Genomic DNA, 24,371 nt, shown 5'->3' with positions numbered 1-24,371 from the left:
TAAGTATTAACTATAATTATGACAGGGTTAGTATAATTGAATGTGAGTTTGGGTTTATTTTGTACATAGCAGAAGAATTTGGGAAAACATCAAAGAAGAGAGAAACTTTGAGTTTATTTTGAAGAACTAGTAGAAGGCAGAAGAGGACATATTTGGAGATGAGAAAGAGTTGTTAAGAAATTTCAAGCAGAGCAAACATCAAGAAGGCGTAGTATATTCTAGAACCTCCAAATAGACTGGTGTAGCAAGAATGGAGTGCGAGAGGTAGACTGGAGAGGTAGACAGGAGGCGGGATGTGGTAAGGGATGTGGCTGGAAGTGTTACTTAGGACTAGATAGTGAAAGGACATGTAAAGAAACTTGGACTTTATTTTGTAGACAGAGGGAACATATTGGAAGTTTAAAGACATGATCAGTATTTTAGAAAGATCTAATAATTTTGATGGCAGGTCAGAAAATGAATTTGAAAGAAGAGCAGCTTCAGCTAGAGTGTTTAAAGCAACTCCTGATTTTCAAAAATCCAGTCTGAAGTGCCTGAAACAAGGCTGGGGCAATAAGATGGTGAGACAGGTAGATAATTCAGAAGTGAAATGGAGTTCTGGATGGTTACTAAATAGGATAGGTCAGAAAGAAGGCATCATAGATTACTCCCAGATTTCAGACTTGGAAGATGGGGTGGATTCTGGTGCCACATTTGATATATCTTTATAAACCTACTCTAGACTTTTTGTGTTTTTCATCCTGGGATGAGAATATATCTATTTTGACCTGCACAGGGCAATATTGTAGCCACTAGCCACATGGATCCATTCTTGGGAAATCAAGCAGGTGAGAGGGGAGGGGGGGATGGGTAAAATCACATGTAACCCATACAATGTGCACTATCTGGGGGATGGGCACAGTACAAAAGCAATTTATGTAACCAAATCGTTTGTACTCGCATAATAGTCTGAAGTTTAACAAAATTAAAATAAAAAAATTAAAAAAGATTAACCTAAAAAGGAAAAAAGTGTTTAAATTAATTAAAATTAAATAAAATCATTAATGTAATTCCTCAGTTGTTGCTCAATAGCCCCATGTGACAACTGGCTACTGTATTGAACAGAATAGATGACATGTCAATCATCACAGAAAGTTCTATTGGACACTGCTAATCGAGGTCATCAGTTTTCCAACAGACACAGGGTTCGGCTTATTTTTATCCGTCTCCACCGAACACTTGAATAGGTTATCAGTTTGTTTTAACGATAATAATAGTAATAGCAAGTTTTACAGTCATGAATTCTAGCACTCATTTTACCCAGTTGTTTATTATCTGTTGCAAGCACTGTGACTGGATAGACTCCTTCATTCATGGATGAGGAAAAGGCAGAATAAAAACCCACAACTACATCTGGCTTCTTTGAAAATTTTCTGCTAAATAAAATAAAGATAGAATGTAATATATGAAGTATGAGAGTTTGCTATAAAAAACCCAAAACTAAATCCTAGAAAGCATTTGTTACATGCACTTTACATACATAATAAAACACTGAAATGGAGATGAGAAATGAGGGAATAAACAAAAGACTGAAATTAAAACAAAACTGGCTGAGAAGCTGAAAGGAATCATGGAGAACTGCATCATAGAAAGAAATATCATAATAACGAGAATAAATGCAATGCCAGGGTTAATTCTTAATTAGTAGAAGGGAAGAAAACAACACTGCATAAAACCAAAACAGTGATATAGAAGAAACTTGAGACAGTCTCACCAAATTCAAAAGAAGGAGAATGAGATAAAAATGAAAAAAGACTAACATATCTGAAGTCCAGAAAATGATGAACCAGCAGAATAACTTCTTTTCTGATAAATAATATTCAAAAATATAAAACAAACATACTTTGACCTGAAATACCTGAGTATTCCAATTAAAAATATTAACTAAACAACAGACAAAGCATGGTGAAATTTTAGAATTTGAAAGGTGAGGAAAGTATTAAAAAGAGCTTATGGTACCTTGCTTGTACTGAATGTTTCCTAACACAGAGAAAAATACATATGCAAAACGAGCTGAAACACTAACATAATTTATTAATTTCCTGCTCCTTGGAGGAGAAAATGGTGACACTGATATAATCACAATAGGTTTTAGTTCATGGTATGAAATTCTTTAAAAATGACTTACTACCTTCTCTAGTTAGTATCCTCAGTCAAGGCTGGTCCCAATGGGTAATCGTAGCTAAGATTGTGTTGCAGTTGGTATTGTCTCTGCATGTAGTTTGATTAATGGAGCCCAAGAACAAATACCATCCCCATACCGGATTTGTTGTAACCTCTCTCTTTTTTTTTCAAGACCATTTTTCAAAACAGTTCTCTTGTGGCCTCACTTGGGGTGGGGGTTGGGGGGTGCAGTCTTGTGTAATGGTGATGGATCTCGGGTGTTAGAACAATGTTACACAACCCTGCATTTTTATCATTCTAATGACTATTGCCTGGACGAGGGAAGCTTACTTCCCTGCCAGATATTTATACAAGCTAATCAGAGGCTTGATATAATACAGATGGTGATAACCTTTTGCCATACAAAGTCCATGTTGAGTTTTTCTTTGGCAGCAAAGGGTTTGCCTCATTCAACATTCTGGACCAAAAAATTCCATTTCTTAAATGCCTCTCAAAGGGTAGCCCATTCAGGAACACCAAGAAGAGAATCAAGTGCCAGGCTTCTACCACATTCCACAAACATTACCACAGATCTATTTACTTCTTAAATCTGGGTTATGAAAAATGTTTTTATTGAATTATGTTTTTATTGAAGTATGATGAAGCACAAAGCTTGGGGTGGGGGGATAAATTATTTTCAGTAAATCTCCACCCCTCCTCTATCTTTAAAGTGCATTCCAAACCCAGATCTTGTGTAATTCGTTGCTTGGACTACTAGTCCTGCTATTCTTCTTGCTAGTTTAAGCTTAATATATTGTCTTGCCAAAAGATATAATGGTTCCTGTAAATACTCACCAGTTCTCTGCAATAAGAGAAGAAAACTAGAATTACAGCTTGAAGAGTTTTGTGTATAATGAGCAGTACAGGGAGAAATCTCTGCTGAATTCTAACCTGGATGTTAAGGGTTGTTATCAACATGAGCTAAGATTAATATTACAAGATAGCATTTGTTTGTTTCATAAGAGCAATAAAAGCACAAAAGGAAATTTTTTTCCTTTTTTTTTTAATAAAACTATACAAAACACGCACACATGTGAGCACACATACACATTTCTACTACTTGAGACTCCTTCAAGCACCTCTCTGATCCAGACTATCCTGGAGTTTATCCATTCCACTGGTCCACTCATTCATTCATTCACTGAATAAATATTTATGAGTACATACTCTGTGGCAGGCACTATCAAGAATACCATACTGAAAGAGTCATATTCCGGTTTTTTTTTTCACTCTTCTCCTCCTTTCCATCAGAATTCTTACTTTATTAGTGTCTTGCTTATAGTTAACTGCCATGACTTTGTAGAAGTGACAGTAATCAAAAAGGGCACACTTACAGTCCTGACTAAAGCATTATAAAAGCTATCTATATAACAAAACATTTATACCCCCTTAATATTTTGAAATGTAAAAATAAAAAAGGAGGGCACAAGCATAGGGGAGTGTCTGTAGAGGTTAGATTATGACTTCAGAGTAGAACAACTCAGAAACAGAGAGAGTTTATTAATTAGTAAAAAGCAAGAATGATATAAGCACAACTTGCTACATCTTGGAATACTAGAACCAAGAGTTACCCTTTGAATGTGAAAAAATGTAATTTTAAAGGCAAATTAAATAATGTCTCACTTCATGTCATCCTGAAAGATAATTGTACTTTTCTCCAGAGGTGGTGCTGAATGAAAAAAGTGTGTGTGTATGTGTGTGTGTGTGTCTGTGCGTGTATTTCAATCCATTCCAATTATTGTTTATATTGATAGGACTTTCCCCCTGGAATGCATAATAACTGAAAATGTAAATACATACATATATATACACACATGAATGTGTGTATATATTATACTACATACATTTAAATCCATTCCAATTATTATTTTTTTAATTTATTTACTATTTTTACTATTATTTTGCCCTTTATTTGGCCAGAAGAAGCCTCCTCAGGCTGGCTCCTGATTCTCTTTGACTTAGGAATCTTTCTTTAAGAGCTTCTTTGTTCTGTGTCATAAGAGAATGTTCCCAGCTCACATTGTGTATTTCCTATCCTAGACTTGAAATCAACCATTTCCCCAAGAATTCCTATTTCCTTTTAGAAGGTAATGGTCTTTGGAGACTCTAGTCAGGGCTTTAGAGATGCTTATTTCTACCGGGGCTGGGCCTTGATTCTGTCTGTTTTTGTTTGTATGCTAGTATGTCTTTGAGACAGATTCCTAGAAGTGAGATTATTGGATCAAATGGTTAGATAGAGAAATTTTAATGAAAAATCTTATAAACCAACTCTCAAGCTCTATTGGAAAATACAATTTTCAAGGTTAACCACAACATTTTAAAAGAGAAAAAAGGATTACCAGATATGGAAAAATGCTATAGCACTATAGCAGCTGAAACAGTGTGGTGTTAGCCAAGAATAACCAAGTAGCTCAATAAAACAGAAAGGACAAACTATAATAAGGAAAGAATAGATCAATCAGTATATGATTTGGGGAAAATTGCTTATTAAGTGAATAAAAATAAAGGTAGTCTCTACCTCACACCAAAGACAAAAGAAAATGTCTATCTGGATTTAAGAATTAAAAAAAAAAAATAAAAGCATCAGAGAAAAGTATATGAGAATATTTTAATAGCCTTGGAGTGGGAAAACTTTCTAAAATGAGATATAGGAAGACATAGTAGATAAGGAGGATGGCTGCAAAGTTTGTGTCTGAGTAACTAGAAGAATTGCTGCAATATAGACTGCTCTTTATTGACAAATATTTATTGAATGTACTGTCTGCCATACACTGCTCTGGTCTCTGGGTATTGAGGAATTGAAAAAATAGACAAAAATACCTGCCTTCAAGGAAGTTACATTTGAGGAGAAGACCAGGCTTCTGTCTGAAGGTGTCCTTGCCCTTGAAATGCTGGGCCTGTCACCTCTGGATGTCTTTGAGCTGTGTTGCAGAAGGATTAGATAAAGTGACCTGCTTCCATCCCAGGCCTGGCATTCATCTCTAGCTTTTGCCTCTTCTTCTAAACAGGTAGGGATGGTAGGGTTCCAAAAAGTTTTCTCTACTTTCTTTCTAAGATATCACAAGATTCCATCAGGAATAGAAACTGTGTATGTAAAAGATAAAATACTTGATTAATATTTTTTAAAAAATAATTATTTTCCTAATACTTAATGTAACTTACATTTTGACACCCCAGTTACCTGATGACAGAAATCTTCATCTGGGTGTTTCCAAGCAAATTCAAAATCAGAAGTTTCTCAAGCACTTCACTTTTGAAAACAAAGTCATATTCAGGAGTTTATTCCTCTTCTCTTCCTCCCTGTAGTTAAGTCTAAGCTCTGGCAAAGGAGGGGATGTTCCCCTTTCAGCTCTGACACCTCTCAGCTCCTGTACTTCCATCCTCTGAGATGACAATATCCTCATCAATGCTCATGGTGCTCATTGTTGGTCATTGGCATGTCTATTCGTTAGTTTTGTCAGCTTTGATGCAGCTATCTCCTGGGGCTTCCAGGATCTCTTTTTATGAATATTGCCAGAAAGAGACACATCTGTATCTGGATTTTGGCTCACAGGATCCATGGTGTCATCCACTGCCACAGACTTAGTATTGCAGGACTCCTTCAGGAGTCTCTCCTGCACCTGTCTAGGAATACAGAAGATCCATTAAGTCCTCTCTCCTTTAACACCTACATAATTATACTCTATTGTCCCATGTCCCTGTCACCAAGGACACTTCTGTGAGACTTGCCACCATCCCATATATCCAAATGGGAAGAGGACCCATGGATCCCTGTACCTAAAGGGATGCTTATCAATCATCTCTTCTTCTGTAATTGAGGTGGGGGTGGGGCATAGAGAGATTGGTAGAGAGTTCAGGGCCTCACAACAACATCTATCATCCCTTGTTCTCCTCCAACTCTTTTCCTCTTCCTCTCTGCAGAGGTTCTTTCCTGGTCTGGAGTGTGGAAAAATTTCACACTTATTAAACATTCATTCCAAATCTCAAGATGGCAACTTTTTAAACTATAAGAGCCAAGAATTTTCGAGGCTGTTGTTGGGGCTCCTTGGTGTGTGTATTTGGAAAATGTCTCTGGTAACATCTCACATGCTTCTCCATCATACAAACTGCCCTCTATGCTTGTCTTTGGTATGGTCCCATCTGCACTATTTTCCTTGATCTCATTTGGTTTTTCAGAAGGAGTAGGGCAAAGTGCTTGAATAGCTCTTCTCAAACAGCTGGCTTTCCAGACGTTTTCTGGAGTCGTTTTTAGTTTAATTTTGCTTAAATTTAACAGTTTTAACTTTAGCTCAGAAACACTAACAAAATTAAGGTAAGAATTATTGAGTTGCAATCACTATCCATTATTCTATAGTAATGGAGATGGCTTTCTACAGACATGAATCTTACAGTCTGAGAGAATCTGGATCTTATAGTGAGTCTGCCCCCTAAAGTGAATTGAGCCAAACATTTTTTAAATCATAATATCTCCTTTTAGTTTTAACAAAACATAGGATACAATTGTCTCTCTTCCTGCCTCCATTCTGGAAAACATAGTGTTTCTTGAATTACTGCCTAATAAATACGAATTCCTTCTAAGAACTCACCAGAAAACATGCCGTGGCACTTCTCTACCATTTCTATCTCCTTCCAATGAAAAGCAACAATAGCAAATTGAATTATAGTGCCAGAATCACCATTGGAATTCTTGTGCCTTTATAGTTACAAAGCATCAATGGCAATAAATAGAATGCCTTTTTTAGAGATTTCATTTTTTTTCTTCTATCTATAGAGAAGGAACAGTATACATCATTGTAAAACAGAATTCACTTGTCCTAAAATAATAAAACCCAAGTGTCAGATGTAGTGAATCAATATTTTCTCATGAAGATAGGATACCACCAAAAATCAGATTTTGTGCTAATACTGGGTGGTCCAAAAAAGATAAAGTATTGAATCAATTCTACATTTTTGGAGGAGCAGTGGAAAAACAAATATAGGAAGCAAGTCAGCCATTACTGACTCTGGAAAAGACATATGCTGTTAAATTTTCTTCTTGTTAGGATTTTAATGTATGATCATGTGGTGGCTTGGATAGATGGAAAGAGATAGATATTTAGATAGGTATGCTTGGAAATAGATACATAGGATTCAGATATTGTTCATATTTTGAGAGCCTAAGAATCAATAAAAATAAGTGATCATATTAATAAAAAAATTTATTCCATAAACATTTATTGCTCTTTATTAGCAAGCTCTGCAGCAATGACAATGATGATGATAATCATGATAAGACATTTTAAATGCTTTTGAGGTTTATTGTGGTTCTATGAGAAGATCATTGTAGGCTCTAGTCTGTGCCTATTTCTGTTTTATTCTATTCCTCACTCCTGTGAAATGCTAACGATCTTCATAAGTACTATCTTACGTAAGAAAGGAAGCACATAGTAGGGCAACACAGTGCAAACTCATACTAACTTTCCCTATTTTATTACAGCAAATTCTTCGTCATTCTAGAGAAAATTCAACAAAAGTTATATTTCTCATTACTGATGGATATTCCAATGGGGGAGACCCTAGACCAATTGCAGCATCACTACGAGATTTTGGAGTGGAGATCTTCACTTTTGGCATATGGCAAGGAAACATTCGAGAACTGAATGATATGGCTTCCACCCCAAAGGAGGAGCACTGTTACCTGCTCCATAGTTTTGAAGAATTTGAGGCTTTAGCTCGCCGAGCATTGCATGAAGGTAATGGAAACCTAATGGTACAACAAAGGTACCTTTAAATGGGATTTCCTTCCCTCTTACTGCCTGAAACCACTGGAGAGTAATATCAAACCCTCACAAGGTCTTCGCTGAGGATGATGCCCATGTGTCCTTTGGGTATCATGAAATGTGCTAAACTTTGTAGAGATGACATTCTGACCTTGCAACAGAGTATTTGTTTTGTTTTGATTCTTAACAGCTGTTATATATTTTCACTAAAATAGCCATATGCTCCCACCTAGAATCATTAGAATCAGTGGAATGAATTTAGGTGTGTTTTGAGGCCACACACAGAGTGGGAAGCCTTGACTTAGATCTCTTTACAGTTATCTGGACAGAGGAGATAAACATTCGGAGACATGCCCAGTGAATCTCACCAAAATGCTCCCAGAAGTATACATTAAGGTATAGGGACAATAAATATTTAATGTATACATCTTGACCTGACCATTTGAAGATAAATATGCTTATGTATAAGCTTCAGAGCATTAACCCTAAAAGGGGAAAAAAATCAGCAAATTCATTCATTAGAGTTTTTTGTACATCATTTATAAGGATGTTTAGTTGCATAATTTAAGTTAGATAAACTTTCTGTCAGAATATGGGCATGTGTCTTGGTGAGGTAGGAGAAACAACTACAGACTGAGAGGAGATTACAGGAAATTTAGCCTCAGATCAAAGTGATGTGGGAAATTAGACTTGATGACTTGATCCTTGCAGGTATCCATGTGAAAGATTCTTTCTTAGGGTAAAATAATGGCAATATGAGGTTCTAAGCAATTGGTGATATTATAATAAATGGGTTAGCCCTACTATAAAGTCAAGAAAAATGTTTAGAGCAGGATATCGGGCTGTAGCTGTGGATACCAAAAAAAAAAAAAAAAAAAAGGATTTAACTCCCTGAGGGATGGTGTGACAAAAGTTATTGGAGGCTAGGATTTTAGAGAAGTTGAGCAGGGACTTAGGGCAGGGCTCAGAAGTGGCAAGAAAATGGGTTTGGGAAGTGAAACAATTTGGATTCAAGTTCTGGGCCTACAACTTAATGAAGTCTAGTTAATATAAGAGCTAAGCCTTAAAAATCCAGAATGCCTAGATTTGAATCCCAGTTTTGTTACCTACCAGTTGAGTGGTTTTTGACAAAGTATCTGTTGTCTGTGCTGCTTAGATGTTTTTTGTTAATAGAACAGGGATTGAGAATAATACCTACTTCTTAGGATTGTTACAAGGATTAAATGGGTTAATACATATAAAGTGATTAGAAAGTTACTGATGGCTTATCATACTAAGTGCTCTATAATTGTCAGCTATTACTATTTATTAATTAATATTATTAATTACCATAGGCAACTTATTTAACAACTATGAGCTTCAGTTTTTCTTCTTTCAAAATGGAGAGCATTATGACATGTATCACATATTTTTTTCAGGTGGATTAAATAAAATATTTAAACTTCACCAAGTATAGTATCTGGCACATGGTAGAAGTTCAGAAACTGTGACTACCTTTTTTTCTCTTTCTCTCCAGGGAGAGTGATGTGTTAAGGGGGAAAACAGGGTGGTTGCAGTTGGGGATAGTGGGTGTCACTAGATGGTATTTGAAATTATGAGTGTTATCAGCTGCATTGTAGAGGACAAATTTCCAGTCCTACCATCCCTCTGTCTTGCAGGACTGGGGCCCTCTGCCCTGATTTGAGTTGACCCAAAAACTAGGTGGGGCAGAGCCTTCAGGGAAAAAGGTTTGGGTTACTATAATGCAATAAGGTTTTAGAAGACACCACATTTATTACACTAAACTAATATCTAGAATGTGTAATACTTTGGCTGAGTTTCTGGGTTTGGTAAGAAGAAACCCTGTTTTTACTGGGAAGGCATGATCAGATCAAAGGAAAGGAGCCTCATTTTTTCTGCCTCTATAGTCTCTGCAGCTACTTTCTTTATTTTATTTTATTTCAGCATATTACAGGGGTACAAATGTTAAGGTTACATATATTGCCTTTGCCTGACTTGAGTCAGCGGTTCAAGTGTATCCATCCCCCAGACAGTGAGCACCACACCCATTAGGTGTGAATATACCCATCCCTTCCTCCCTGCTCCCACCTGCCTGACACCCAATGAGTATTATTACTATATGTGCACATAAGTGTTGATCAGTTAATACCAATTTGATGGTGAGTGCATGTGGTGCTTGTTTTTCCATTCTTGTGATACTTCACTTAGTAGAATGGGCTTTCAATTTGGGTGGATCCACTTTTGGTCTCAAGACTGTTCATGTTTCTGGCCATTCTCAGTAGACATAGATTACAGAATAATAGCTTTCCCTACATGTGACTTCACTTATCTTTCTCCCAGACCTGAATGTAATGTAGCAATCTTGACAACTAAGTTTTTCTTGCTCCCCAACTTGCTCTACTACCAAATAAACCTGTGGCTCAGTGTGTTGGAGCTAAGTCCATGGGCCTATGTTGCAGGTCTTTTACCTACACCATAGTATGTTGGAAGGAGCTTTAATAGGGTGCTTGGTTGTGTTGGTCTCTTTCTCTTTGGGGTCAGAGTCTTCTCTTTTCTTTGCCCCTACCTAGATGCATAGGGAAAGATATCCCATAATTGAGGCCAGCACCGATCTCCTTCCCAGGTATTCAATTGCAGCCCATGTGTCTTTCTGAAACTCACCCACTTGAGTTCCTGCTATGAGTCCATCACTACATTTGGGCCCAGCCCCATGGACCTAGCACTAGAATTTAGGCTAAGACTTTTGAAGTTCTTCAACAGAATAAATGGACTTATTATTTGCCCACTTTAGGCCATCCATTCTGGGTCAGTCATATTCAACCTTACTCTGCCCTGTTCAGTTCACTTTCTGAACTGCTGAGCCTGAGTTGTTGAATTCCCAGCATGCCTCACCTCAGAGCGTGGCTCAAGTATTATAATAAGAATGGTTCTATTTATGTAACATGTGTTAATTTATTTTAAATTGAGAGATACATGAGATCCTGGTTTTATTATTTAACTTAAGTGCCGTTGTTCTTTAAGTGATCAGTCAAATAATTATGGAAGTGATCATATTTATCCTAAAGTCAGTAGCTCACAATCAACACCCGTTTGCAGAGGTCAGGATTATGGCTTAATTTCTCATTTGAACAAGGATTTTGGAAATCTGGTTGCTGCTGCCTGACCTCATGCAGAGGCAGTTGCACACTGCTGGTTTGGAAGCCAGGGGAATGACCTGTGGAACTGACTGCCTTACTTCCTGCTGCATCTGGAGATTCCTCACTAAAGTACTTAATTTCTGCCTGACCCTGGATGGCCTTGAGAATTGATGATGAGGTCCCAGACTGAAATAACTTAACTGGCCGAAACAAATTCCCACAGTGTGGTAGTACAAATAACACACGTTCATGTCTGGGTGGGAGTAGGAAGCAGTTGGGAATTAGGCAGATATGAAACAATATTTTCTCCAGCTTGCACTTAAATTTTAATGACTAGAGCTTGTAACATGCAACTGTTACTCACGTTTTTATTGCCCTCTGTCACATGTTATTGGTAGATCTACCTTCTGGAAGTTTTATTCAAGAGGATATGTCCCACTGCTCGTACCTGTGTGAAGCTGGCAAAGACTGCTGTGACCGAATGGCAAGCTGCAAATGTGGGACGCACACAGGCCAGTTTGAGTGCATCTGTGAGAAGGGGTATTACGGAAAAGGTCTGCAATACGAATGTGCAGGTGAGCCTCCGGTTTGTGTGTAACTCTATCAGTGGTTTGTTGCTGTGTAACAAACGATCCCAAAACTCAATGGCTTAAAACAGTGAGTGTTAGTTATTACTCATGGGCGCATGGGGCAGCTCTTTTGGTCTCAGCCATGCTGACTTGTGCGTTTGCGGTTAGCTAGGAGTTGGGTAGGCTGCTGGCTGATCTCAGCTGGGTTCTTGTACATGTTTGGGAGTCAGTGGGCTATAATCTGATCTAAAACGGCTTTGTCTAGGACATCGAGGCTTTCCTTTATGTGGCCCCCCCATGCTCTGTCAGGCTTGTTCAGGTGGCAGTGTCAGGGTCCCAAGGGGAAGAGTGGAAGTTTACAAGCCCTCCTGAAGCCTAGATTCAGAAGTGGGATGGGGAAGATTTGGGTTCTTTTATGTGTAATTAGTCTAATAAAATAGCCAAATCTGTCCTCTAGGCACTTAAGCCAAAATATGGCTCAGTCTCTCTATGAGATTGAAGCCAGTGGAATTTTGGTCCCCAAGCCACATGTAACTTGTGAGATTGTCACCAAAAATGTAAGATTCACTTGATGGGTTTTTAGCTCTTCATCAGCCTCCAAAAAAGTGCATCAAAAAGTTCTAAAAGTGCCATCATTTCAAAATGGAATTAGAGTGACTATTACCAAAAGAACAAAAAACTAACAAATGATGGCAAGGATGCGGAGAAAGGGGAACTCTTGTGCACTGTGGGTGGGAATGTAAATTAGTATAGCCATTGTGGAAAACGGTATGGAGATTCCTTAAAAAACTAAAACTAGAACTACCACATGATCCAGCAATCCTACCACTGGGTATATATTCAAAGGAAAGGAAATCAGTACAGTGAAGAGTTATCTACACCCTCATGTTTATTGCAGCACTATTCATAATAGTCAAGATGTGGAATCAACCTCAGTGTCGGCCGGGCGCGGTGGCTCATGCCTGTAATCCTAGCACTCTGGGAGGCCGAGGCAGGTGGATCGTTTGAGCTCAGGAGTTCGAGACCAGCCTGAGCAAGAGCGAGACCCCGTCTCTACTAAAAATAGAGAGAAATTATATGGACAACTAAAAATATATATAGAAAAAATTAGCCAGGCATGGTGGCACATGCCTGTAGTCCCAGCTACTCGAGAGGCTGCAGGAGGAGGATCACTTGAGCCCAGGAGTTTGAGGTTGCTGTGAGCTAGGCTGACACCACGGCACTTTAGCCTGGGCAACAGAGTGAGACTCTATCTTAAAAAAAAAAAAAAAAAAAAAAAAAAACTCAGTGTCCTCAACAGATGAATGGATAAAGAGAATGTGGTATATACACACAATAGAATACTATTCAGCCATGAGAATGAATGAATTCATGTCATTTGCAGCAACATGGATGGAACTAGAGGTTATCATGTTAAGTGAAATAAGCTGGGCACAGAAAAACAAATACTGTATGTTCTCACTCATATGTGGAAACTGAAAAGCATTGATCTCATAAAAGTAGAGAATAGAATAATGGTTACTAGAGGCTGGGTAGGATAGGGGGCAGGGGATAGGGAGAAGTTGGTTAAAAGTTACAAAATTATCTCTAGATGGAGGAATAAGTTCAATAGCACTGCAGAGTGACTATAGTTAACAATAATTTATTAAATATTTTTAAATAACTAGAAGAGAAGCCTTTGAATGTTCCCAACAGAAAGAAATGGTAAATATTTGAGGTGATGGATATGCTAATTATCCTAATTTGATCATTATACATTATATATATTTCAAAATATGTACCCCATACATATTTACAACTATTATGTGTCAATTAAAAACAATAAAAATAAATGGAATTTATTTCATCAACATTTGTAATTTTCCCTTCTCACAATCTCTTACAAGAAGGTCTTTATATTTTTATATTTTATTAGAGAGGCAAATAAGGAAACTTAGGATTCTTGCACTTTACATTATATTTTAGGAAAATCTAATATTTAGAAGTAGTATGTGGTTTTTCTGTGTTGGATAGCATTTTGTTTGTTCTGCTTTTACCTAAAAAACAATACTTTTCTTTAATAGCTTACAGCTCTTCAGTGATTTGCTGTTTTGGAAAACTGTATTCCCGTGGAAATTGACACCCACCAGGAGAAATTTAGGAGCAGTAGATTTACTCTATTCTGTACCATGTGGTTGTTCATTGCTTGTTTCATGTGAACATTATTTTATCTTGGCATTTGGTAGGTAGGCCTGCTCTGTGACAGAAACATGGGTCTTCCCTATCTATCCAACTTGCTTTCTCCTTTCTTTACTCCTTTCTTCTCTCCTCCTTGTGGGACATTTCCTCTTGTGTCATTCTTTCACTCTCTTTTATTCTTCTTGACCCTCATCTCCCTTCCCTTAGATTCTCCTGCCTCCCCTGGCCCTGATCCCAGCTGGCAGACACATCCTTCCTGGGTCCAACCAACCATGCTCCCCTAGCAGAATCACTCCTTTCTCCGGGCTGCCCCCACCCCACCCAGCCGGATTTCTCACTTAAGCAGAAAAGGGGTGGGGGGAGATAAGCCCAACTGCGTCTGAGTTGGCAAAGTGCCTCCTCTTGTTTTTTCCTTCCTTTGAATCTTCCCACACTCTCATCAACAGCCTAGCTTGGCACTCTCTCCAACCCCCCCCTCTACTCCCCTGTCCCAGCCCACCAAACCCAGGCAGAAAATCTCATTTTCTTTGCTGGAAGCTGTAGTCAGCATGTCTGCTTTCCGTGTGGTCCTAGACTGAACTGCTCCCTGCCAAGAAGCCACTGCCGTGTGGCTGCCTACAACCTCAGCCACTGTGCTGCGGCTCCAGCTGCTCCACGGCCCTAGACTGTGGCATCCCAGGGGATAAGCTGCAGGAAGAGAGAGGGGGCAGTTCACAAACCCACTGCCCCCAATTACCAAAGTAGCTTTGGCTGCTACCTGTAGCACATTCCAGGTTGAAAGGCATAGCAATCCATAAAACGTATGCAGTTGGGTGGGCTTGTCATTAGCACATCAGTAGAGGGGATTGGAGCACTTCTGCTGCTGATTCTAGCCAAGAACACCAAGCGCATAAGGATGAGTTTATCCATCCTGTCTCTTAAATGAGTAAGCCTCTGCTTACAGATACTCAGTAATCCTTTCTTACAGACAAGATTTAAATTAGATATAGATGCATCGATATATATGTTCATATGGTCATCTTCAATATTTGTTTCTTTTTTTATATTTTTTTTATGTTTCAGCTTATAATGGGGGTACAAAAGTTCAGGTTATATATATTGCCCATGTCCCGCCCATACCCCCGGAGTCAGAACTTCAAGCATGTCCATTCCCCAGACAGTGCGCATTGCACCCATCATGTAGTTATACCCCCATCCCCTCCCCCCACCCCCCATCCCCCCCGAGTCAGAACATTCAAGCGTGACCATTCCCCAGATGGTGCGCAACACACTCATCATGTAGGCATACACCCATCCCCTCTCCCCACCCCCTACCTCAGTCCAATACTCAATTGGTGTTATTCCCAAATGTGCACTTAGGTGATGATCAGGGAAACCAATTTGCTGGTGAGTACATGTGGTGGTTATTTGTTTCTATAAGATGAGAAAAAGTGGTATTGGATCTTCAAAGTGTGCACTGTGTCTTTGTGTAGTTGCAGTCACTGGCTTCTCTGGCATATTAGGAGCTAAGAAAATAAATTATATCCTTCCTAGGGCATGAAAGATTCATTACCAGAATCTTCTTTCAGAAAGGCAGAAAGAAATTGTAACTCTAGCCAGGACTGAAAATCTGGGGGCAGTGAGCCCCTCTTAAAATCCAGTTGGTCAACAGATGTGACTGAGCACCTTCTCCAGGCCAAGTCCAGCGCTAGGCATGAGGTAGGGATTCAGTGGTGAGCAGACAGACGTGGTCACCACCTTCTTGGAATTTACAATCTAACCACATAAATCAATTTGTAATTGCAGACTATGACATGTTCTCTTAAATTAAAATGCCCATGGTATGAAGAATGGATGCCAGGTAAGGTTAAAATAAGAGAGCTAAAATCTGGGGGATGACTAGACCATAGCTATTCTATTACTCAAGGAGAGGATGTTACATTTGATTCTGAATGGTTGGAATTCTGAGTATTTATCCTCATTGTAGAAACAGTGCCTTTCAGAAGCAAATCATTCCTTTTTAGAGTCAGAAGGAACCTTAGAGATTATCTACTCTAAACCCATCATTCTGCAAGAGGAAATTGAGGCCTCAGGAAACATGAGCATTTCATTCGAGATGACATATCCAGCTATCAGCAGAACCCGGGAAGGGACCCAGGTCACTTTTCTTAAGTCCTATGTTATTTCCAAGATTTTCTCCATTTTTGAAAATAACTTCTTGTATACATTGCTTTTCAAAGACCAGCCACTGAGCTGTGCTCAAAATGTTTAAAAACACAGAAAGATCTGGCTCAAATTCAACCTACACCAATTTCTAACTATGTGGCTTTGGATAAATTAATCTCTTCTGATTCTCAGTTTTTTCTGTAAAATGGGTTTAATAATAGTATAATTTTTATACAGACACACATATATACATACATATCTATATGTCTATGTATATATTAATAGATGTATATAAATGTGATATATAGATATCTATGTATATAGGTATGTATATGGATAAGTGTGTGTGTGTGTGTGTGTGTACACAAATGGTTGGATTAATTGTGAGAATATACTTAGGATAGTATCTAGCACATCAATTCTCAATCAGTGGTGGCTTTTATTAAACATTGTGAGATAGTATTAATATGAGAAAGCTACTGAATGAGCATTACAATAATTACTTCAAGTATGAAGTACTTGAAGATAAGTGACAACCACGTATTTTATAAATTTCCCTGCTCTAGGCTAGACTAGTGGCCTCATCCTGAGAAACTGTGCTGAAGGAAGGATAAGGAAGATCTATGCATGCAGGTAAATACCATCAAGAGACCTTGCACCTACTAAAAGTGAAATATGTTTTTAATCTGATAAGTATCCAATGAAGAGCAAGACTATTGAACAGGAGAAGGCAGTGGGACAACGTACCATTGCATGTTGAAGAAAGTGGGGGTTGTTTGCCTTGATTAGGGTAAAGTCCTATGCTGAGGCAAATTGTATTTGTTAATTAATTTCATAGAAAAATAGATTATTGGAGCTGGCCATAAGGGTTTTTCTCACTGTTCATTTGGGAGATGAGGAAAATCCCATCCCATGATCATATTATAAGTTCATGGCATAGCTGAAGTCGAATTGAGGTCTCCTAATTTTCAATCCAGAGTTCTTTATCTATACTAGGCTATCTCCAAGGGTACCCCTGAGACCAAAGAAAGCTGACCACCACTATGTTACTACTATCTCCTTCTCCTTTTTCCTCATAATTCTGGGATGTTGGCAGTCTAGGTCACCTGAGTCATCAGTGACCTCCCGAAAGCCTGGCCAAGGCAGTGGCTTCCCTTAAAATGAACACCACTGTCACAGTAAGCAGCTATTTCATGGGCAAGATCCCGATGCACAAAAAGATTTTTAATAATTACAGATCTGTTCCATATGGTGAAAATCTTAACTTGAATGCAAGTCTGAAGATATTTGTTAGAAATCACTGACAAGTAATACTTTGTCAGGGAGATCAATTTTATAATACATTATATGCTTGCACTAGTTTTTTTAGTTTCCCTTAACTCAAAACTTCTGAGTTGGTTTCAAAAGAATCATGTGCTTTTAGCTCGTGGTCTTGGAGAGTGTGTGCTAATAGATTTTACAGGAGCGAGGGCCGTATACTACATAATCTAAGATTGTTCATGTATGTCTCATTCCCTTGTATAATGGCACTGAAAAGAGAAACCATATTTCACATAAGTAACACTAAGAATATTGTTAGGAAAAGAGAATTTTTAACAGAATTGTAATACTTATAAAGCCGTCACACAAGTGGTCCAGTCCAAGAGCAGCATTGCAGTTAAAGAAATGCAGTTCTGCAACCAAAATAAAAATTTGAAACAGTACAAATGCTTTGCTTGATTTTCTCTAACTCCAAAATAGGGATATATAGATCACAGTAATTCTTAAAATCTCCCTTTTCTCATCTGTCCTTTCCCTTAGAAATCACAACTCTTCAGCACTGTTCCAACTGCCCCCTGCTCACATGCCTGAGCACACTCCTCCCAAGTCCTCGCTCAAACCTCTTCTCCTCTTACTTTTTCCTCTTAATTCTGCATTGCTCTTTGGGAACCAGAAATGGAGAAAGGCCAGGAACACTCACTTATCAATACTTTTCTTGTGCTTAATCAATACTTTATAAAAGACTTTTTGTTTTAAAAGACCCTACATAACTCAATTTCATTTACTGAAAATATGTTGTATAATTCAGAAATTCAGGTATTTTAACACTACATGATTGGGTTTAAAGGGTTGAGAAAATATTCTTCTAGCATTGGTTATTGAACTTCAGCTAAGGGAAAAATACCACTGAACTGTGGGGTCTAATGAAAAGAAGGTGTTACTTCCATTTCTAGCTCTGCTACTAATATTACTTTCTTCATCCTTCACCTTTAACATGGCATTTGGACAACGAGGATGCGATGATTTTGATTATGATGATAACAGCAGTAAGCAATTATTATAATAATAATAGCTAATGTTAAATAGTGCTTACTGTATGCCAGACACTTTTCCAAGCATTGATCATATTAACTCACATAATCTTCACAAGAACTCTCTGGAGTATCTTTCCAATTTATAGATAAGGAAACTAAAAGTCTGAGAGGATAAACAGTTTGTCCAGGGTCACATGGCTAGTAGAGCTGGGATGTGAATTCAAATTGTGTGGCTCCAGAATCTACAGTCTAGCCATAGAGATAGACATTTCACAACTTCACTCACCATTAAAAATACAATTTTAAATTCTGTTAAGTATTAGTTTGACCCTTATGAGATCATCAACATTTAATCATTTTCAGCTTACAAAATGGCAGCTTCATGTGGCTCAACATAATTCTAGGAAAGAAAAGAACACAGTGAGTTATGTAAAATACAAATCTTGCCAAGCCATGCTCCTGCTTAATGTTTTCACATTATGGCCATTCACAGAATAAACTTCAAGCTCCTTAGTATGGCATAAAGGCTTTGTATGACTTTTCCTTTACCCTTCATGCTACAACTGGAACTAGTTCTAGTTTCCTTCAAATACCATGCTATTTCATCCCTCAGATCTTTCTTCATGCTCCTTCAGTCCCCTTCCCCTCCACACCTAAGTATTGTCTTTGTTCCTCCTCCATCAGACTAGTGGTTCATTTTTTATCCCTACTACCTGCCTTCAGAGCCCACAGTAAGTACTCAAGAGAAAGGATGCAGATCGACTTTAATACCAGAATCTTAAGTGGACAAGAACTTGTTATTGAAATATTAGGTAATCACAAGGTTTCCTTGTCTGGTAGGCAACACAAGATCCCTCACACAAACGCACATGGTAAGAAATTTTTTAAAATGCATTCAATTTATTTGAAATAAAAATATTAACATTTTGTTAACCTTTGCCAACAATAAATCAAATACAGTATATGGTTGATTTCCTAGATTAGTCATTTTAAAATGAGTAGATCATCAAATCAGCGAGAGTAGCCAGTGAACTCTTATAAATCCAAGCAGTTGCAGCTGTTCTGAATTTTCCCTGAGGGGATTTTAAAGACACAGAGCATAGAGACAATAGACGTCTTGAGGACACTGCTCTGTTGGAGAGATTGACTCCATTTCAGTGAGCTTGGAATAATTAGCAGATTGAAAATTATAGCTGGATGGGGTCCAAGGCTGAGGGCTAGATAACTTAAGCCAAAGCATACTATTTTTCATAAAAGAAGGATATGCTATAGAAATAGAAACATTGGAATATTTATGTGGGAATGTCTTTTTATACATGTAAATATATGCACACAAATCCCCACCCCCCACCCTGCACATATCCACATTTTCCTGTCTAAATATTATATCATTTCTTTGGAAAAAGAGAGGACAAAGAGCTCTAGAAATTCTTGAATGGAAACCAAAACATTTGGAAATCTTGTTCTCTAAGCACAGCTTAGCTGGTTTTAAAAAAAACTATCCCCAGTGGTACCTAATAATGGGTTTGTAAGATGCAAGGAATTTGTACAATGTATTCCTATTTGCTTTTTATGAGGGACTTTGCTAGCATGTTGACACTGATTTCCATCAACCTAAGGAGGAGGATTGTTAACTGCTGCCTAGACCGGGCTTGTTTGTATGAGGCACGTATTCAGCCTTGACAGTACATTTTCCAGTCTATCATGATTTTATAACAGGAATACAGATAAAATTAGACCATTGCTGTGAAGCATCATGAACCCCTACAGTGTATTGTGTTCTTTAGAAATACTCATAAAAATATATCCAGTAGCTAGAATTATTAAGATAAAGATTGTGACCAATTATGCTTATCATTGTAGAATCTTATTTTTCCTTCTTCTTTTCTTCAGTCCTATTATAAGTGACTCTTTCCAGTAACAATGACAAAGGACAAAGTGAAAACATTTAACATCTACTAAATCATGACCTTGAAATATTTTTGCTCATTTAACCTCTAAAAAAATAATGAAAATCCATGTATCTTTCATTGATTTTTTTAAGTGGCCATCTGAAATTTTTTGGCAGGACTTTAAAAGTTGGCAATTCCATAACACTATATTGACATTTTAAAATAAAATTATTATGTCACTTTCAAATGTACCCACTGAAATATAAATACGATAGCAAATTTGATTTTTTTCTAATATCTGTTTCTTAACAAGCACCTTTTTTAATGCAGAAATTTTGCATAGTTTCTTATTTTCTTAGTTCTTTTCTATTCCACTTCCACAACATAATTCTAATGCAATATACTTTTGCCCTAAAGCCTTTTATTGAACACAGCATTGTACTTCTCTGCTACAAAAAATCATAGATATAAATTGAAATTAATTTTAAAATTTTCTATGCCCAAAATTGCTACTAGATTTATCACGATTGTACTTGTATATAATTTGTCAAGTGCATTATACATTTTGATACTGTTTACGCATAAAAATACTATTGGAAATTCATCTCATAATGAGATGGATTGTTAATTAGTTCATGTATCTACGGATTTTTATTATTTGCTGTTAGATTAAGAGGGCATACAACATCAATTGCATTTCTTTTTTTCACTTTTATAGATTTTAGTGCTGAAAATCTTCTTCACATAAATATGTAGATAGGACTTGAAAAAGTTGTGTCAAGTTTATGCCACTCAATACTTGGAGTTTCTCCCGAGTTGTATGCCAAAAATAACATCAGTTATCTATCATCAGCAAGTATCATAAATGATCTATTAGCTGACAATTCCCTTAGGTCCTTTTTCAACTTTATTAAAATTGAAGAATTGGAAACCTTTTGACTTGCAAAAGGAGTTGTCATCCAGTCATTACAATCATCCACTGTCACGATTTCTGGGAGGTCCCCTCCCCCAAAAGACTTTACTAGGACTTGCTAAAAGACTACTTGCTAGTTTTAGTTACACAAGATGAGTAAGTTCTAGAGATATGCTGGACAATATAATGCCTAGAGTTAAGAAAAGCTTTTTAAAGGACCTACTTATGATGCCTTGATTAAAGAAGGGTTTTCAGATATCAAGATTTTGATTCATGTTGGAGATTTTTCACCTTCGGGCACTGCACCCTCGTAACATTTAGAGTGGTGAGAAATATACATTTCTTTTGAAAACTGAAAGACAATTATGAAAAGGTGCCATAGACACTTTCTCAGACGCATTAATTTAGGTATATCTGAATGTTGAAGTTCTGGAAACTAATTCTCTTAAAATGATCTATGCCACATCCACATGCTACTTCCAAAGCCTTTGCCTACTTATATTCCTCATTTGCAAAAGAGAAAACAGTTTTAAAGAATTTAAGTTTTCCTAATGTCATTCAACTATAAAGAGGTGGAGCTAGCTTGCAGACCCAGATCCCTCTGACCCCAGAGTCCGTGCTGTTACTTGCAGTCCATCCATAGCACTCATTGCTCAGTCATTATCTACCAAAGAAATGATCCAGAAACATTTTGTTGCTATTTCTGGATTATATTTAAAATAAACATTTGATTCTAAGCCGTAGCTTAGTATTCCCAGTATTTGGTTCCTTGGGGTCTGCATGGGGTTGGTGTTCACTAAATGTTAGATGATTAGGTAGGTTTGAATGATAGCCAATGTTAACAATTTGAAAATGATAGCCCAAGCTAGAAGAAATCAGGCTATGATTGTTCAAATTGCCCATTATTTCAAACTTAGTGACATCATGATGTGCTTTATAGGATGCTGAGTACTGGTGGTGCCAATACACACACACACAGTCATCCCTAGATATCCATGGGGGATTGGTTCCAGGATACCAAAATTCAAGGATGCTCAAGTCCCTTACATATGTGTGTGTGTGTGTGTGTGTGTGTGTATAATTCAGTCCTTATGCAACTGTATGCTGATATATAGTTACTGATAGCAGTTAGTGGCATGAATCCTGGTTATGAATCCTGGTTCTGTCATTTACTGTGTCTTTCTGGGAAAATATTTTGAACCCTGTGGATCTCAGTTTCCTAGTCTATAAAATGTGGTTCCTAATAGTAGGAGTGTTATAAAAACTCAATGAGATAATGTATGTAAAAGCTTGCTAAGGTCCCTGGTATGTAGTAAGTGTTTGATTAACGTAAATTATTGTGTTCTACCAGTGGTGGTTCTCAACAGGGAGCGATTTTGCCCCACAGGGGATATTTGGCAATGTCTAGAGAAAATTTTGTTTGTCATAGCTGGAAGGAGCTACTGTTATCTAGTGGGTAGCAGACAGGGACACTACTAGACACCTTACTATACCCCACACAGCTCCCAACACCTTCCAAATGTCAATAATACTGAGGATGAAAAACACTGTCCTCTATTGACAGATTGAATTAATGCATTAAAATAAAAATTCTAAAAATCACTACTGTATCTCTTTTTAAACAGTTTTAGAAGTAAGTCATGTGATTCTACTAGGGTTGAATGATGTCTTGGGTATGACCCATTGCAACATCTTATGCTCCAGCCACCCCAAGCCGCTTGTGGCTGCTCAGATACTACAAGACCTTTTGTAGCTTCACGTTTGTGAATTTTATTCTCTTTGCCTAGAATATCCCATGCCTTGTCTATTCAGTTCTTACCAGTCCTTTAGGATTCGTAACAAACTTAATTCTATGCAACCTTCCCTCTCATCCCTTCTTCCATAGGTTTATAGTCCTGACACAGTTAGATCTAGATTTGTTGGTGCTTAAATATCTTCTCTCTGTTCACATTTACCATACAGTATTACAATTTTGGGTAGGTTTTTTCTTTACTATTCTGTGAATTCCTTTAGGGCAGGATTATGCCTCCTTTGTTTTTAATAGCCTCTGCTACACGATACTTGGACTTGGAGTATGCATTAATAAATTTTTGGTGAATGAATGAATGTGTAAAGTAAATAAAGCGAGTTGCATGTTTAGATACTAGAACACAGCATATGGAAACTCTGCTTGGTTCCCAACTTCCTGGGAATTTTCCATTCCTTTTTTGGAGAAGCGAAGGTGAACAAGTCTACTAACCCTGAGAAGCACTGGCATAGCATCAAAGTAAGCCATCTGGAAGGCAGAGTTCAACAATAGGAAGTGGCTAATCACACATTTATCTCTTTCATGTTATCTACTTACTGAGATTGTTTCCAAATTTATTCCTAAAACCATGGTAGTGGGCGTGTGTGTGTTTAAAGCTATTTGCATGTATTGATGGTTTGGATAGTGTTTTATTCATGTAACAGTGCAAGATATCATGGATTTTTACTACGTAAGCAAGCATTTAACAAATACATAAAGCAAATCATTATTAATATATGTAGCACATCATTAACAGTTGGGAATTTTCCATTAAAATGTGAGGTTTACAAATCTTTTTCAAATATGGAAGCAGTTATATGAAAATAAATCATGAACTATAGAACAAGTTACAAGAAAAAATAAATCATATGATATACATTATATGTGAAATATTTAAGACAAAACCATAAATATTAATAAAGCAAGGTTATTTAACATTTGAAACAAAAAGAGAGTTGTTTTATTATTGCATGCTATATTATGGTTCACCTTGAAAATTCAAAGGAATCAACTGAAAATCATTAGCATTAATAGAATAGATTTGTAAGGTGGCAAGATAAATACTTTAAAATCAATACATTTTTTGTGGAGAAACATTTAGGTTTAAAAATGTGATAAAATCCTATTTATACCAATAAGAAAAAAACCTTTCCTGAAAATAATTTGGAAAAGAATTGTGTGACCCTCTTGAAAAGCTGTACAATTTTATTGAAATTGATATATAAGAATGACAATTTGTAAATTTATGCAGGAGGAATTGCCCTTTGCAGTCATTATAATACCTATTTATACTTTTCATCATATTCCATTCCATGTATCAAGGTGCCTATAAAGCAATGTTTAGGCATAAATATCCCTGATCTCCAACCAAACACACCTCTGTAGTGACCAAGATTTACTTGTATCCAAAATGCAGTTTCTCTATCTTGGATATTTCTGAATGCATGTTAAAATTTTGCTTCTCTGCCTTCTGACTTTTTAAAAAAAATTTCATT

General features: G+C 37.2%; 1 protein-coding gene across 1 annotated transcript in view; it reads left to right on the top strand.

Annotated features, from left to right (window-relative positions):
• SVEP1 (sushi, von Willebrand factor type A, EGF and pentraxin domain containing 1) overlaps positions 1–24,371 on the top strand; it is a 157,716-nt gene that overhangs the window by 18,821 nt on the left and 114,524 nt on the right. The window contains exons 2-3 of the mRNA XM_069476671.1: positions 7,679–7,934; positions 11,497–11,673. Of these exons, the coding sequence (XP_069332772.1) occupies positions 7,679–7,934; positions 11,497–11,673 (433 nt within the window). The remainder of the gene's footprint in view (positions 1–7,678; positions 7,935–11,496; positions 11,674–24,371) is intronic.

The sequence above is a fragment of the Eulemur rufifrons genome, chromosome 7 (genome assembly GCF_041146395.1).
Source record: "Eulemur rufifrons isolate Redbay chromosome 7, OSU_ERuf_1, whole genome shotgun sequence".
In the NCBI taxonomy this organism is placed as follows: Eukaryota; Metazoa; Chordata; class Mammalia; order Primates; family Lemuridae; genus Eulemur; species Eulemur rufifrons.
Note: the sequence above shows the minus strand (reverse complement) of the source record. Positions and strands in the feature narration are given on the sequence as shown.